This window comes from Hakea prostrata, chromosome 3 (genome assembly GCF_041222555.1).
Source record: "Hakea prostrata isolate BN-2017 chromosome 3, UWA_Hpros_2, whole genome shotgun sequence".
NCBI lineage: Eukaryota > Viridiplantae > Streptophyta > Magnoliopsida > Proteales > Proteaceae > Hakea > Hakea prostrata.
The window spans coordinates 29831147-29846639 of NC_142602.1; the positions used below are offsets into that span (position 1 = coordinate 29831147).

At 39.7% G+C, this 15493-nt stretch overlaps 1 protein-coding gene across 3 annotated transcripts in view; it reads left to right on the forward strand.

The window, feature by feature from the left end:
* Nucleotides 1-15493, forward strand: part of LOC149022032 (Rhodanese/Cell cycle control phosphatase superfamily protein) — a 60020-nt gene that overhangs the window by 37095 nt on the left and 7432 nt on the right. For all 3 annotated transcript variants that reach the window (XM_089150235.1, XM_089150233.1, XM_089150234.1), the window contains 2 exons: nt 5972-6034; nt 6159-6189. In XM_089150235.1, the coding sequence (XP_089006361.1) occupies nt 5972-6034; nt 6159-6189 (94 nt within the window). The remainder of the gene's footprint in view (nt 1-5971; nt 6035-6158; nt 6190-15493) is intronic.

Here is a 15493-nt window from a genome sequence, read left to right on the forward strand (position 1 = left end):
GTTATGACTTATGGGTTGGTTTTTTGTAATTTTTACATTGAGATTTGACTACTTTGGGAAGTTCTACTCATATTTTATGTGTTTGTCATTCATGTTTTAATGAAGTTTCAATGTTTTCTTGATTATCAATTGAAACTGCTTCTTGTTTGTATCAATTTATACTTCAACCATATTTAGACTTGTGACTGCAACATTTCAGTTTCATCCACATAGAACCGAGCCTGTGAAAATCAAGAAGACTAATTTGTGTTATGTTGTAGTAAAAACAAACGTTGGAAATGCATTTATTGGTTTAAAATAGGCTGTCCGCCAAGAACCAGGTAAAAAATTAGCCTTAAAACCCACCGAAACCATCAATTGTTTTGCTGCAATTTGGTTGAAATCTTGAGATTTCAGTGTCTTGACTTGGTTGAAACACCAAAATGAAATGAGTTTTTGAACCTTGATCAGTATCCAGTCAATTGTCTTCAGCCGGAGCCTCAGTAGCATGAGTGTATCACCGGTAATATACCATAAAAGTTGGTAACCTCTAATTGTAAGGAGGCAGGAACATCATTGTGCTGGGTAATTCAATCTGTTCTAGTTTGTTGTTCCTGGTTGTAGAGAATGGTAATGATGGGGATACTAGGGTGACCCAGGTTGCTTCCCCTAGAACCAAGGGACATACTAGAGCCCTGCATGATATTGCCTGACATAAATGCTATGGTAATGAAAGACAATACCTATTAACTTAGGTGAGAGAATGCCAATCTCAAGCAAACAGACAAATAAGGATGGTGACAATCAGGGATAAATGGATGGACTATATTTTGAGGCATAAGAACACACACACACACTAACCAAAAAAAAAAAAAGAGAGGAAAAATTGCAGTTGTCTGTGGAAGAGCACAAGGGCACAAAGGGGTCTGCAAGGGCTGGTTAAGGTTCAGGGGCTGATGAAGAACTTGTGAGGAGCTTGTAAGTCAGTAGGGAGTTTGGCATGGTTAAGAAAGCCAATAAGATCACAATGAAACTTATTAGAGGCCTGGTTTGGCCTGGTGATGGTTGGGACATTCGACAGAGGCATGCAAAGCCTGGTGGAGCACAAGAAGCCAAGTAGGAGCCTGGCAGGGGGCGCAAGATTTTTTAGGTGTTGAGAAGGCCGATTGTGGTAGAATGGCTTGTATTGATCAGTGTGATCTCAAGCCCTCTATTTATAATAAATTGGAAAGAATACTATTAAATAAATACCCTTACTTAGGTAACAAGAAATAGAATACATGAACAAAAACTTTAATAGAGTTGAACTCCTAGTAGAACTCAACCAACACTCCCCCTCAGGTTAAGGCATAGATATTAGTCATGCCCAACTTGCCTACAATAGGAAGGAAATCACCTTCCTTCAAACCCTTACTGAAAATATTTGCCACTTGTACTCCAGACCTCACAAAAGGCATGCAAATGAGCCCTTGTTCCAGCTTTCCTTTGACAAAAAACCTATCAATTTCAATGTACTTAGTTCGATCATGTTGCACAGGATTATTAGCAATACTAATAGCAGCTTTGTTGTCATAATATAGCATCATAGGGTTTGGATTTGGACTCCAATATCTTCTAGCAGGCCTTTCAACCATAGTAGCTCACAAACTCCACGAACCATAGCTTTATATTCAGCTTCGGTACTGGATAAAGCTACCACATTTTGTTTCTTACTTCTCTAAGTAACTAAATTACCTCCAACAAAGGTACAGTAACCTGAAATTGACTTCTTGTCAGGAGATCCAACCCAGTTTGCATTAGTGTAAGCTTCTACTCTTAGATTATCAGTGGGTGACAGAAGTTTTCCTTTTCCAGGTGTTTCCTTCAAACACTGCAGATTCTTGGTAACAACCTTCATATGAGCTAAATATGGATCTTGCATGAACTAGCTCATTATCCCCACGGCATAAATGGTGTTTGGCTTGGTGTGGAACAAGTAAATAAGCTTCCTTGCCAGCCTTTGATATCTTCCTTTGTCGACTGGTTCTCCCTCTTTTTCCTTAAGTCTATCTCTAGCTTCAATAGGGGTATCAACTGCTTTACACCCCAACATTCCCACTTCTGATAATAAATCTAGGACATACTTTCTTTGGGATAGGATACACTCTTCTTTGATCAAGCCACCTCAATCCTTAATAAGTAATACAACTTCTCTAGATCTTTAATCTCAAACTTCAACCTTTGAATTTCTTCACCATCATTCTTTGTGATGACAATATCGTCCACATAAACAATGAAAAGTGTGGTGTTAGTACTTAACTTCTTGACAAATATTGTATGATTAGTGTTGCTTTGCTTGTACCCAATAGAAGTCATTGCTTTCAGTAGGCATCCAAACCAATATGTAAGAGACTGTTTTAATCCATAAATTGACCTCTTCAACTGACAAACTTTCCCTGCAGTATTGTCATTGGAGAAACCATTTGGGATTTCCATAGACTTCTTCATCTAACTTCCCATGTAAGAAGGCATTATTTTGTCTTTGTTCACAGCTACAGACAACAAAACTCTGGCATTGTTCAGTTTTGCAATAGGGGTAAAAGTCTCCTGATAATCAATCCCATAGGTCTAGGTAAACCCCTTTGTAACTAGTCTAGCCTTCAACCTGTTGATTGATCCATCCATATTTTGTTTAACCACAAACACCCATTTGCAGCTCACAAGTTTTTTTCCTGGAAGAAGTGTAACCAACTCCTAAGTATCATTTTTCTGCATTGCCTGCATTTCCTCCACCATAGCAGCGTTCCATCTCTTATCAGCATAGGCCTCTGCCAACTTTTAGGAATAGATATAGATGATAGAGAGGACATAAAAGCATGGTAAGAGTTAGACAAAGAGTCATAAGAAACATATTTAGCTATGAGATGCTGAGTACAATATCTGACTCCTTTTCTAACAGCAATAGGAAGATCATAGATACCTTAAGGGGAATAGTAGAATCTGATTCTGAAGCAGGAGACCTAAGTGGTAACGTGTCACCTTTCTCCACTTGCTTTAGCCGGTTGTAATTCTTCTTCTAATAAGTCTGCACATCCTTATTTTGGTCAATTTTGTTTTGAAAGACCTCAATAGTGTGCCTCACAGGAGGGGTCTCCCCCTGACCAGGTTCTTCACATGGTTCAAAAAATGGAGGGGGAGAATTAGAGTCCTCAGGTATATTGGCCGAAGTCTTTCCTTGGTCAGGAAACACTTCTTCAACTCCTTAGTTGTGTTGTGGTGGTGTGAGAGAAAGGTCTAGAGTTGGAAAGAACACCTTTCCTCTAGGACTCTCCCCCTAAAGAGGTGTATGGTAAAGGCAAGACTCATTAAAAATTGTTGAAGTATATACACTTGGGCTATTTACTGTTCATGACACTATTCATGTGAACGGTAAAAAATCTGTTCACGGTACTGTTCACGTGAACGGAAACCGGTTTCGTCCGTGAACGGATATGCTGTGTGCTACTTTACTTTCATTTCTAATGTTGGGTCTTGCTACTAGTTTTGGGAGTTTTGAAGCATAGTTTCTATTTTGGTAGTAGTTTCTATTTTCAATTTTCTATTTTAGGAGCTAGGGTTACTAGTTGTAATTTTTGTTTTTTTTTCTGGAGGCTTGTTGCTCTCGTTGTATTGATTCATTATGCTATAAATAAAGGGCTCGGATTCTAGACTCTTGCAAGAATCCTGCCTCTTCCTGCTCTTCATCTCTCCTCTTCTTCTTCTTCTTCTCTCTTTTCTTTGTTCAAGTTTAGCTCCTGTTTTAATTATTTAATGCTTGTTTCCTAACAAAAATGACATCCATGGAGACAATGGTTTTCCTAGAAGAAGGATGATAACATTTGTACCCTTTTTGAGTAGCATAATACCCCATAAAAATGCAGTGTGTTGGCCGGGGATCCAAAAACCTTTGGGGGAATAACAAAAGAAGAGGCTCCCTGGAGAAGCTCATTAGGACATTTAAAACCAAGTATCCTACTGGGCATCTTATTCATAAGGTAAGAGGCAATGAGCATAACTTCACTCCATTATTGGTCAGGGAAATTTATAGCAATCATAAGTGAATAGGTTATCTCTAAAAGATGCTGATTCTTCCTTTCGGCGGCCCCATTTTGGGCAGTTGTATCAACACAATTGGTCTGGTGTATTATGCCAGAGTTAGAGAGATATCTCTGAAATTTACCATCAATATACTCTGTGCCATTGTCATTGCAAAGGATCTTTATAGTGGCATTGAACTGAGTTTTAATCATATTATGAAAATCACAAAAACATTGAAAAACTTCATTTTTTTTGTTTTAAAAGATAAATTCAGTAGAACGAGAGTGACAATTAATAAAAGTAACAAAGTACCTATGGCCAGTAATAGACAAACGTCGACAAGGGCCCCACACATCGGTATGAATTAGTCCGAGAGCAATAGATTTTCTATTATGAAGAGAATGTAAATAAGTAGAATGAGTCTGCTTCCCAAAAATGCATGCTTCACAAAAAAAATCATCATTTTTACAAGAAGAAATTAAATCAGGAAATACTTTCTTAAGAGTTTCTAGAGGGGGGGGTGACCTAGCCTACGGTGCCACTGATGAAGGTCTGATATTATAGAATGGTCTGATATTATAGAATGGACCTGAAACATCGGTATTTTTTTCTTTATATTTTTGGGCTAATAAAACCGCAGGTTAGGAGGGAAAAACACCAAAATATGGTTCGGTTAAAGTTGGTCTAGTCCATGTTAATTTAAGGGTTGAATTGGTTTTAAGGAGCTTCTCATTTTAGACAAAGAAAGGAAGGGGAAAAAAAAAAAAAAACTAGAAGAAGGCGGTGGAGGTAGAATGGCTGTTGGATCGATGGTTCTTTGATTGATGGTTGCAGGAATGTTGGGATCGATGGTTGTCGATATCAGATCTGGTCGCTAGTCTGGTCATAGTGATGGGTTTTAAGTGGATGGAAGGTTAGGCGATGGCTGAGATCGTGCAGTATGTAGTGTCAGTGAAAGCAAGAGAAAAGAGAGAGAGAAAGAAGGAGATCAAAAGAGAGAATCGATTTCCCTGTTGTGTTTTCTTCCTAATCGACTTTTGGCTCTAATACCATGTTGAGAAAGCCGATTGTGGTAGAATGGCTTGTATTGATCAGTGTGATCTCAAGCCCTCTATTTATAATAAAGTGGAAAGAATACTATTTCATAAATACCCTTACTTGGGTAACAAGAAATAGAAATTTACATGTATACAAACTCTAATAGAGTTGAACTCCTAGTATAACTCAACCAACAGTAGGGCTACTAGAGCCTGGAAATGGTGACCAAGGTAGGTAGGGTTATAGTAGTCATTAAACATTGAATATTGTGGCGGCAGTGGTCACTGGTCATGGTAAGTGGCCAGGCAACATTCAACTTGGTGTGACATGCTGGAAGACCATGTTTAGTTAACCTTGCAGTCCATGGAAGGCCCAATCCTCAATGGTGAGTTCCCTGATGAAAAAGAAAAGGAAATTACCCAAAGGGATTGGGCTTAGTTAGAAAATTGAGAGAAGGAACTAGCATGTTGGCTTGTCAATGATGCAGAGGCCATGCGTTTATCTATAACTTGAGAATTATAAAAATGTGAAATAAGAGACTCAATCTTTATCTTGGAAATTTAACTTGTACACAATGAATCTAGATGCTATAATGAGTCTACTTATGTAGAAGGTCTACAGGGAACCACAGGAGATCTGAATTGGTCTACCTCAACATAAATGATTCCTTGCCATGTCAACATTTGCACCTAGGATATTTGGCCATATGAACTGCGAATAAATGAGACAAGAAATCATATTTTGTCCTTCAAACAACTTACCTAATACTCATGCTTTAGTTCTCGTAATGTGTTGCATCCATAACCTAGAGTTTATTTTCTATAGGTTCATTATGTTTGAATATCTGCTTCCTTGTTTCAGTTACATTATTTAGTATCTAATCTGAGACTGTATGCAGGATGCTGAGGCAATTCTTGAGGATATCAAGCCTACGCCAGTACAGGTTATTGGCTATAGTTTGGTAAGGACCATGCTAATTTGAGATACAAGTTAACCGTTGAGTATTGACATTGAAAAGCTAATCTGATGGTACCAAATATTGTCACACTCATATCCTGGTAATTCTTTCTTGTGCTTTTGGACAGGGCTTAATTGCAGGCCTTTATGCTTTATTCGGTCAGTATAGTTTCTTAATTTATATTTCTGTTTATCTTTTCAAATTTACTGTATATTAATGGAATCAAGGGGAAAAAATTAGGATATTCAATTGTGCATTGTTGTGGAGGTGTTAAGGTGACGGGTCCCTTAGTAATCTTGGATACCTTGGTCAGAGTTGCTGAGGCATGTGCATTGGATGCCTTGTTCACTTCTTGGTGTCACCTAGCTTTTGGGTCCAACTCAAACACCTTGGGTGGCCTAGATGCCATGACAACTCTGGGGATGTAATCAAAAGAATTTCTACTTATCAACACTAGATCCCATATTGTAACAGCGGTTGAATTCTGAGATATGTTAACATTAGCTCCTTACATTGATCTTAGATCATCCTAGTAAATGATAAATGGTAATTCATTGAATCAATGATTCTTGATTTATCCCATTTTTGTGGGCTTGAACTTAAGTTGGTGCAATTTGGGGATTTTGGTTGTTTTTGAGTGTGTGTTTGTTTACATTTCCAGACCTTTGGCCTGAATATTCGCATGGGCCATACTGACCCTAGAACCACATGGACTGGGTTAGTTACCGGGAGGGTTGTTTTGCTTTTGATCTTTCTAGATAATGTGCATGTCACATCATTACCCACATGGGAGTGGGTCAGTTAAGAGAGTAGTTTTGCTTTTGATCTTTCTAGATAGAGTGTGTCACATGACTTACATCATTACCCCTCATTTGTAGTGACTGCCACTTCAACTCACTGAATTTCTTCTTCTCTACACACTAATGTTGAAAACTCCATATCTTTCTTGTATGAACTCGAAATGAGGTGATTCCAATTTCATTGGGTAGAGGACTTAAAGCATTACAACTCTCCAGAATATGTCCTCTTCTAATTAGACAACATTGCATACCCAAAGTGGTTCCTAAGTTGACCCTTCCATTTGAATGATAAATTAACCACAATCATAGAACAAAATTCCATCGAAACTTGCGAAATTTCCACCGAAATTTCCCATTTTGGAAAATGCGAAATGAAACTCATGAGAACCGAAAACAAGTCCTCAGTTTCGATCGAAACTGTCAAAATTTCGTCGAAACTTGTCGAAACCTCGAAACCTGTCGAAACTTGGTTCAACCCAGTTGGACCAGCTGGTTCATGAGGAAAAAAATTCCCAAATTTTGTGGGAAACTTGGGAAATTTCGTGGAAACTTGGGAAATTTTGTGGAAACTTGGGAAATTTCGTGAAAACCTAGGAAATTTCGTGGAAACTTGAGAAATTTCGTGGAAACTTGGGACTTTTTCCTGTAAATTTTATAGCTTTCCCAAATTTCAATTTTTTTGTTTATTTCATGTTTCCCCAAATACCACGACAAATACCCCCTCCATTAGGACTTTCCTATCCAAAGTGTGTATTCCCTCAGGTTGGTTATCTTAGCATATTGATGACCAGACTCATAAAGTTACAGTTGTTGATTAACTTGACAACCATAGGCATAAAATGTCATGGGATGTCTATGTTCGTTGGTTTGAGGAGAGGATGTTATAGGCATAGTATTACTCAACTCACAAGATGAATCCACTCTTGGCACTCCTCTTAACACTAAGTTGTATTTTCCTTTTATTGTCAACTATTTTGAAGTTAGAAATTATATATTGAATGTTATGTGCTTAAGTAGTTAAGTTTATAATGTACTTTTTGGACAACTCTACATTGATGTTATGTACATTGAATGGCATATCTACATTGATTTTTTTAGCCAAATACAACAAATGTATTATTTATACTCTAATTAGCTTAAATACAGAATCCCACCTTAAAATACTCTCTAAAACCTGTTGAAACTTGATGTCGAAACTTGTACGGAAAAGTCCTCGGATTCCTCGAAATTTCCCAAGTTTCCACCTAAGTTTCCCATTTTCACCAGGTCAAAACTTGAGTTTCCCTCGATTTTTTACCAGTCTAGAGTAACTTACATTTACACTACCCTCAACGCTGCTACATACTACCGACCACTACATAAAAACTTAATATAATGCTAATTGCCTTCATGTGTTGCCACATGAGTCCTGAACCCTCTGAACTAATGGCCTGGTGCCACATGTCTTGAACTTACTACCACTGTATTGTCTGCGCTACCAAGCAACTGTTTGTGAATGCCAGCTCTGCCAGAGAACCTGGAATCCTTGTCACATCCAGCATTTAAGTGTTGACTTAAATTGGCTGGAACTTCTGTTAAATCTGTGTTTCCAAGAACCTGAGGCGAACCATGGGTTAGTTTTAAAAGTCCCTGATTCTGACTGGTTTTGACAGGTTGCTACTAGTTTCAAAAACAATTCAAAAAGTTCAATAGTTTCAACCAATGAATACCATTATGAGCAATTTGAACCATGGTGGGAGATCTCGCCACTCCAAAATAGAGAGATCTCGACCGAGATGGCGAGATCTCGGTCGAGATCTACCAAAATTTTGGCGTAATCTCGGTGACCCATCTCGGTGGGTTTTAGGGCCCCGGTTGGGCTGAAATTTGGTATTTAATCTATTTAAGGCCTTTTGAACACATTTGTGGCCTTAGAATTGTGAGAAATAACCCTAACTACGCTTTTAAGTCAACCCAATGTGTAAAACCGAAATGTAGAGATATCAAGTAATTAATGTTATCAACTATAAAGTATTAAATACATTACACATCAAACTATCAAAGAACTTAAATGGCTTCAAAATTTTACAACCATAAGAAGTTCTAGACTTTTATTAAGTCATAAATCATAATCCATAAGTTCACAATCACAATCACAAGAGTATGTGAGTAATAAGATTACAAGACTACAAGACAGCAAGAGTATCACTCAACATTCTGCATCAACTGATTTTGAATGGTGGCCACATATGACTCCCAAGTCAACTCATCACTACAGTATGTCACATATAGGTTTAAATGTCACATTAAATTGGTTTTCATGAAAGTTAGATCAAAGCTTGTAGATCAACATATATTTACACTAAACTCACACACCCATTGTAGAATATTCTATTTGAAAAAATTCAAATTTGGGGGAAAATCTTACCTTTGTTGTAGATCTAGTTGAAATAGGCTTGAATGATGATAATTTGATGTTGTAGATGTCTTAAAGATGTTTAGAAGTGGAATCCCCAACAAATTCCGACAAAAAATCAAGTTTCTGGCAATTTTTTATGGTTGCAGCGAGAGAGAGGTGAGATCTCCCATCTCGCAGATCTCGCCTCTCATCTTGTCTCGTTATGTCAAAATAGCGAGATATCTCGCGAGATCTCCCACCATGATTTGAACCAAATTCAACCAATGCAATTTCAGTAGTTTCAACAAGTTTTGGTCGTTTCAACCAGTTTCAGTGGCTTCCACAAGTTTTGACCAGCCCATCACATCTTGACTCTTACGGTCTTACCCCAAAAATCCCGATTTTGCCCCCTTGTGGCCATATCTTGGTTTCTGTCTGGTCGAAACCAGACTTGAAACCAAGATCCTGATCCTTTGTCGGATCATATCTATCCTTAACGCACCAATACACTGCTTGCACCTCTGTACTCATGGCTGCAACCTATAATGTTTCTCTGCTGATTGAACTACACCAATATGTACTGTACTAACAACTTCTTATGCATGCATCTTGTTGATATTAATGACAACCATCACTGATCACACAAAAACTAATTTGTACTGTGCCTGACAAAATGGTGCGTCCTGGGTGTTTGCAAATGCCCTATTCTTTTTGAACTTGAATGAAAATGTGGAACAGTCAAACTCTCTGTATGATGTATGATGTAGGATGTTTGGAAGTTAAGAAGTGTTTTATAGATTAATTCAGTGTAATGGAGATATGTTGAGATGGGTCAGTGGCATAACTAGGAAGGATAAAGTAGGAAGGCAGTAGCTCTGTTACATGATAAGTTATGAGAAAGTCGTTTGAGGGGGCATGTCATTGTTCAGTTGAGGCCTTTGGATGCTCTAGTATAGAAGAATGATTTGACACTGAGTGAAGGAATTAAAAGGGCCAGGGGCAGAGCTAAAATGACAGTAGAAGTGGTGCAGAAAGACACATAATTTAGGCCTTCTATTAACTATTAAGTATGACCTTGAGTAGGCGATTCTCCTTTTGCCTTGCTCCTCCTCCTCGCCTTCCTCTCCATCGTCCCTTCTCTTCACTCCACCTCTGCTTCTCTTTCCCCCTTGCCGGCCCCTCTAGGCTTGCGACCTTTCTGCTCCACAATTTGCTTCCCCCTGCAGTCTGCAACAGTAGTTTCCTTCCCTGTCAAGGATCCTTGAGCCCCAGCCTTGAAGCTTCCACCTCTTGTCTCTGCTACTGCAACTTTAGATGAAGCACAAATCCCTGATAACGTCCCCATCAATGCTGCCACTTGGGCGCATTGCAACCATCGTCCTCTGCTAAGCTAGCGGTCACCTCCATCGCTCCTGGAACTTCTTCCAGTCCAAGCTTTTTCTGTGGCCGTAGTGTGGCCTCTTTGATCTTCTCAACGAAATCAGTCTCCGGCGATGGAAAAGCTTGTTCAAACCTCTAGCCCTGAAGCTACCATCCTTGCTTCTGCTCCCTTGTTCTCCTGGTGTTGACAGCTGTGACCTTCCATCGCTCCGGTAGGTTTTTTTTTGAAATTGGTTGGATCGTTTTGCTTTCCCGCCCTCTCTCTACTTCTCAAGCTGGGAATCTGGCTGTGACTTTGGCCGGGATTCCCGCTGCCTTGCTGCCATCCTTGCCTTGAACCTCTAACGCCTCCCTTTGGTTGCCCCTCCCCCTTGTTCGCTGCTCTGCTAGAGCGAATTGCAGCCTCCTCTCTCCTTCCCTTCTCATCTATCTATTCCCTCCCCTTTGGGCCTGTCTTGGACCCCCACTTTCACCTCTCCCTCTTAAGGAGCCCACTATTTCAGCCCATCCAACCTCTTAATTCTAGATATTTCTCTCCACTTCCTTGCATCTCCCCTTGATGAGCCTCTCCCATTCACCCAGCCCAGGCCTTGTGCTTGCCCAGCCTTGACCACTCTGCTTGCCCAACCATCTGGGCCCTCTTTTCCTTTGGCCCCTACCCCACTTCTCACACCCACCTTCTCTCCATCCTATTTCCACTATAACCTCTTCCCCATTTCTGGCCAAACCATGGTCGCGGACACTTTTAACCCTTTGTCGGTCCCCAATCGTGTGGGTTGTTGAAGGAGCAACTGTGCCAATTCAGGGCAACACCAACTTGGCAAAGTCTTCATGGTTGATTTTTGTTGCCATGTTTTTTATTTGGCATTGCTTTGTATGACTTGGCTGCTCACAATTGTGCTCTTAGGTGGTTGCTAAATTTGTTGTTTAGTTAGCTTCTCATTTGTTGAGCCTGGTGGCTCTTGTTGCTCGGGCCCGCTGTGCTTTTGTACTTTTATTTCTTTGGTAATGAATTTATTTTATTCATCCAAAAAGAAAAGTATGACCTTGAGTAGAGCACGTTGTAGGCCGGGATTTTTATATCTGATTCCATTTAGTTTGGACGAGGTTGAGTGTTGAAGCTGTAGTGTTTGCATTGGAAATTGTTGGTGAAAAAGCAAAAAGAAACAAAATTGGTCCAATCTCAAAAGATTGAAAAGATAATATACAATATTTGTTGGGTTCTTGGGAATTGGGTTGGCTTTTCATGATAAAAAAGAATTGCTCTCAAACTTGTTAAGATGGGATGGATTTGCAAATCAAAGAAGAACGACTTTTTGGGTATCCATTTTATGAGAAGAATAAATAAAGCCTCTTAATTCACCCAGACCACTCATAGGGTGGATAGTGGGACCAGATCAGATTTTGGAAGGTAAATATTTTGAAAATTAATGTAGTTTGTGTCGTGGATTGTGTAGGATAGCTCCTATTGAAGACATCTTGTAGAGTGGCTCTACTAAGTCGATAGTTATATCTGCAATGTTTTACCTAACTTCTGAAGAATCTTTTTGAGTGGATAATTGAAGATTGTTCTCATCCCTTACAGATTTATAAAGTTTCTATTAACTTCTGCTAAACTGGTCAAACTAAGGAAAATGCAATTATTTGGAGAGATGGCAGGTAAAGGAGTATTTTCTTTTTGGTTGATTATAGTTTTTATGAAAAAATGCATGAGAAAGAGGATGGTTGAGTGGTTTGGTTTTGGCAGCAACCTAGAGTTGAGATGTTTGTTCAGATTCCATCTCTTGATAGGGTTGCTTTTCCTGTTTGACCAGTTAATGAAGAGGTTTTAAATATACGTGCTACTGATTTTTATGTGTGCTTCCAAAAAGAAAAAACAGAAGAAAGAGAGAAGGGAAAAAAAGCACGAGTGCTTCTCATTGTCAGATTGTTCATATCACGCAAACCTTCTTATGAAAGATGATTGTAGATATCACTTTGGATGACAGCTTGCTGAGCTTCACCAGATTATGTTTCATATTTCTTGGATTTAACATGTCCAATCATAGGAATTTGCAGGTGTTAGCTAGTGATTATGTTTCACATTTCTTGCATTTAACATGTCGAATATAGGAATATGCATATGTTAGCTAGGGTTGTGGAAGATTATTAAAGATCATAATTTTTTTCTGGGTGAATAAAGAATTCAATAACCAAAGGAGAGAAAGGGACTTGGGGTTGGGGTTGGGGAGGGGAAGCTAAAAAGCAAACAAAATGGGGGAGGGGAAAACAAGAAAAGCCAAGAGACCACAGGTGGAAAAAGAAGAAGAAGAAGTGATGAGGACATTAGTGAACAGTTCCGAGTTTACTGGCGACGCCGACGTAGAGATCATCCCATGACAACATCTATGTGGATGGATGATGAGTTTGGAGGTTATCGGATTGCTAGGATCCTATGGTTCGATGAGAAACACTGCTCCTAGGCAGTTTGTCATGTTATTTTCCTTAGTCTTAGTGGGTTGGGTAGTAGTTTACTATTGAAATATTTTAATTTCATGTTTAAGTCTTTATAGGCTGGGTCTAGAGTCTATTTGGTCCCAATTTTGAATTATTTTGTGTTTGGGTTATATATACAACTTAAGTTGTGGTTATTTTGGGAATTAAACATGCAAGGTTGGGAGGGATCAATTTTTTTTTAAACCTTGTATGGAATTTGTTTTTGGTAATCAATGAATAAAGAAAAGAATTAGAAAATAAGCTCACGCTGCTTTCTCTCTCCTGCGGAACCAACACTTCTCTCTCTCTCCAGGTAACCTCTCTTTCCTCCTTTTCACCCTTGTTTCCCACTAGAAAAATTCCCCTTGCTCTCCTCTACAAAGATCTACTTTTTTTTTTTCTTGAAAAAGACCTAATTTCTTTCCTGGAAATCTTCTTCTTCCCCAAACCCCACGGTTGTTCTTTTTTTTCCTTATTTCCTTTTATTTCCCTACCCTATGGGCAGTCTCCCTTCCCTTCTTTTTATTTCTTTTCCTTCTCTCCCTCTCTTTTATCACCTCTAGTACAACAGTCTTGCTGTGGTTCTCCATTCTAACCCTACTCTCCTTCCTAGGATACACCATTACTTCAAAATATATTTTTTTCCTTTCCTAGGATTCACCACTACTTCAAAATATTTTTTCTTTCTCTTATTTCTGTTCCTAAATGCTTTCTAACCCTTGTTTTGCAGCCAGGATCAGCAGGTAACATTATCTCTCCCTAAATATTTCTCATTTATTCTTTGGCAGTAGTTTTGTTTAAAACAAAAACTTCCTAAGACTCCCTTTATATTGATAATTGTTGAATTCCTTGTTAGAAATCTGATATTGATTAGGACAACTCTATTTTCTTTAAGTTTCTTAGTACCCTTGCATTCAATTTAGCGTTATAGTGCCAAGATCCCCATCCCCTTGTTTCCCTACTGATTCTTGTTTAGTTGTGCTTACTAGTAGGATTTATTGTGTTTATTTCTCTACTTTAGCTATCTTACATGCATGATTAATCAAATTTCAAGTGCTGCAAATTCATTTCTTTACTATCTGTCAAGAATAGGTGTTTAATTCTAAGAGTCTAGTAGCCCACTTTGTAGGTCCCCTAGTTTCTAGGGTTTCTCCTACATCAAGAAGAACTACCTTAACTAAAATTTTCCTCTTTTTCTCTCTTTGTTCTTGGTGACTTGAAGTCCACGGTGAGGTCTCCATTGACATGGTGGCAGCCTTTGTTTGTGCAATTACTTTTCCTACAACCATCAAGCTCCGAAACATGCGAGGGATTGGGGGAATTTTGTATTGAGAGCACCCTTTAAATTCTGTTCTCAAATGGAGAAGCAAAAGTGGAGGCTATGGAATCACCTCTTGTGCCCTAGAGCAGCTGAAGGGTCCTCAATAACAAGTCCCAACATCGTGGGGGGGGTGGGAAGGGATGACAGAATATCAATCACAAGAGAAGGGACCAGCCAAGGATTTGAGGAATCTAGAAATTCCCAAAGTGGGAGGAGGGGTTGCGGGAGTAGGCCTGGGGGCCACTAAGGGAGAAGGATTGGAAGATGGGCCAGGCCCACTAGGGAAAGAGAGGGGCTGGGAATTAGAGACTGGTCTAGGCTAAGTGGAAGGGATGGGGGTTGGAGACAATTGGGTTGGGCCCACCTGAGACTCCGGGAATGGAGGGAATAGGTCGGATGGGTTAAAAGGGAATGGGGAGAAGTGGCTTAGAGTGGGAGTGGGTCTCGGGAGGTTGTGCGATGGATGGGAGTGGGTCTCGGGAGGCTGTGCAATGGATGAGAGTGGGTCCCAAATCCCAAAAGAGGGTGGATCCAGTGAGATGATGAAAGAGTGGGCTATGGGAGTGGAAGGAGAAGAGAAAGAGGGGGGGGGGAGGGAAAGAAGACCTTGAGTGGGCCCCAGGTTATCTAATAAAGTGGAGAGAGAGGGGAGAACATGGGAAAGAGGGGAAAGGGAAGATTGAAAACTGGCGCTAGCAAGGATTGTTAATGTAGAACCCAAATGGCGTACGGTAAGTCAAAGTTGTAGGGTTTAGAGGTAGCATTGTTGACATTTATAGGAGGCAGCAATGGAGGGGGAGTCGGGCAATGTTGCACGGGTTTAAGGGTTGTCAAGTAGAAAGGGGCATTCGGGGAGGGGGGATAGGTTTTTACCAGTGATGGAAGGAACGAGGAGGGTTTGCTTCAGCAGAGGCAGAGGTGGTGGCCACGACAAGGGATGACAGGAATTTTCCACAGGGGTTAGCTCTTCATGGTCTAAGAGAAAGAAATTATTCCATCCAGTGAACCATCTGGCCCAGGGCATGAGAAAAGGGCAATTTTTGTGCCTAGATGCTGTGATTTCTTAGCCTAGATTTGCTTCTAGGCAAGGTCTCAGTGTTGACATGAAT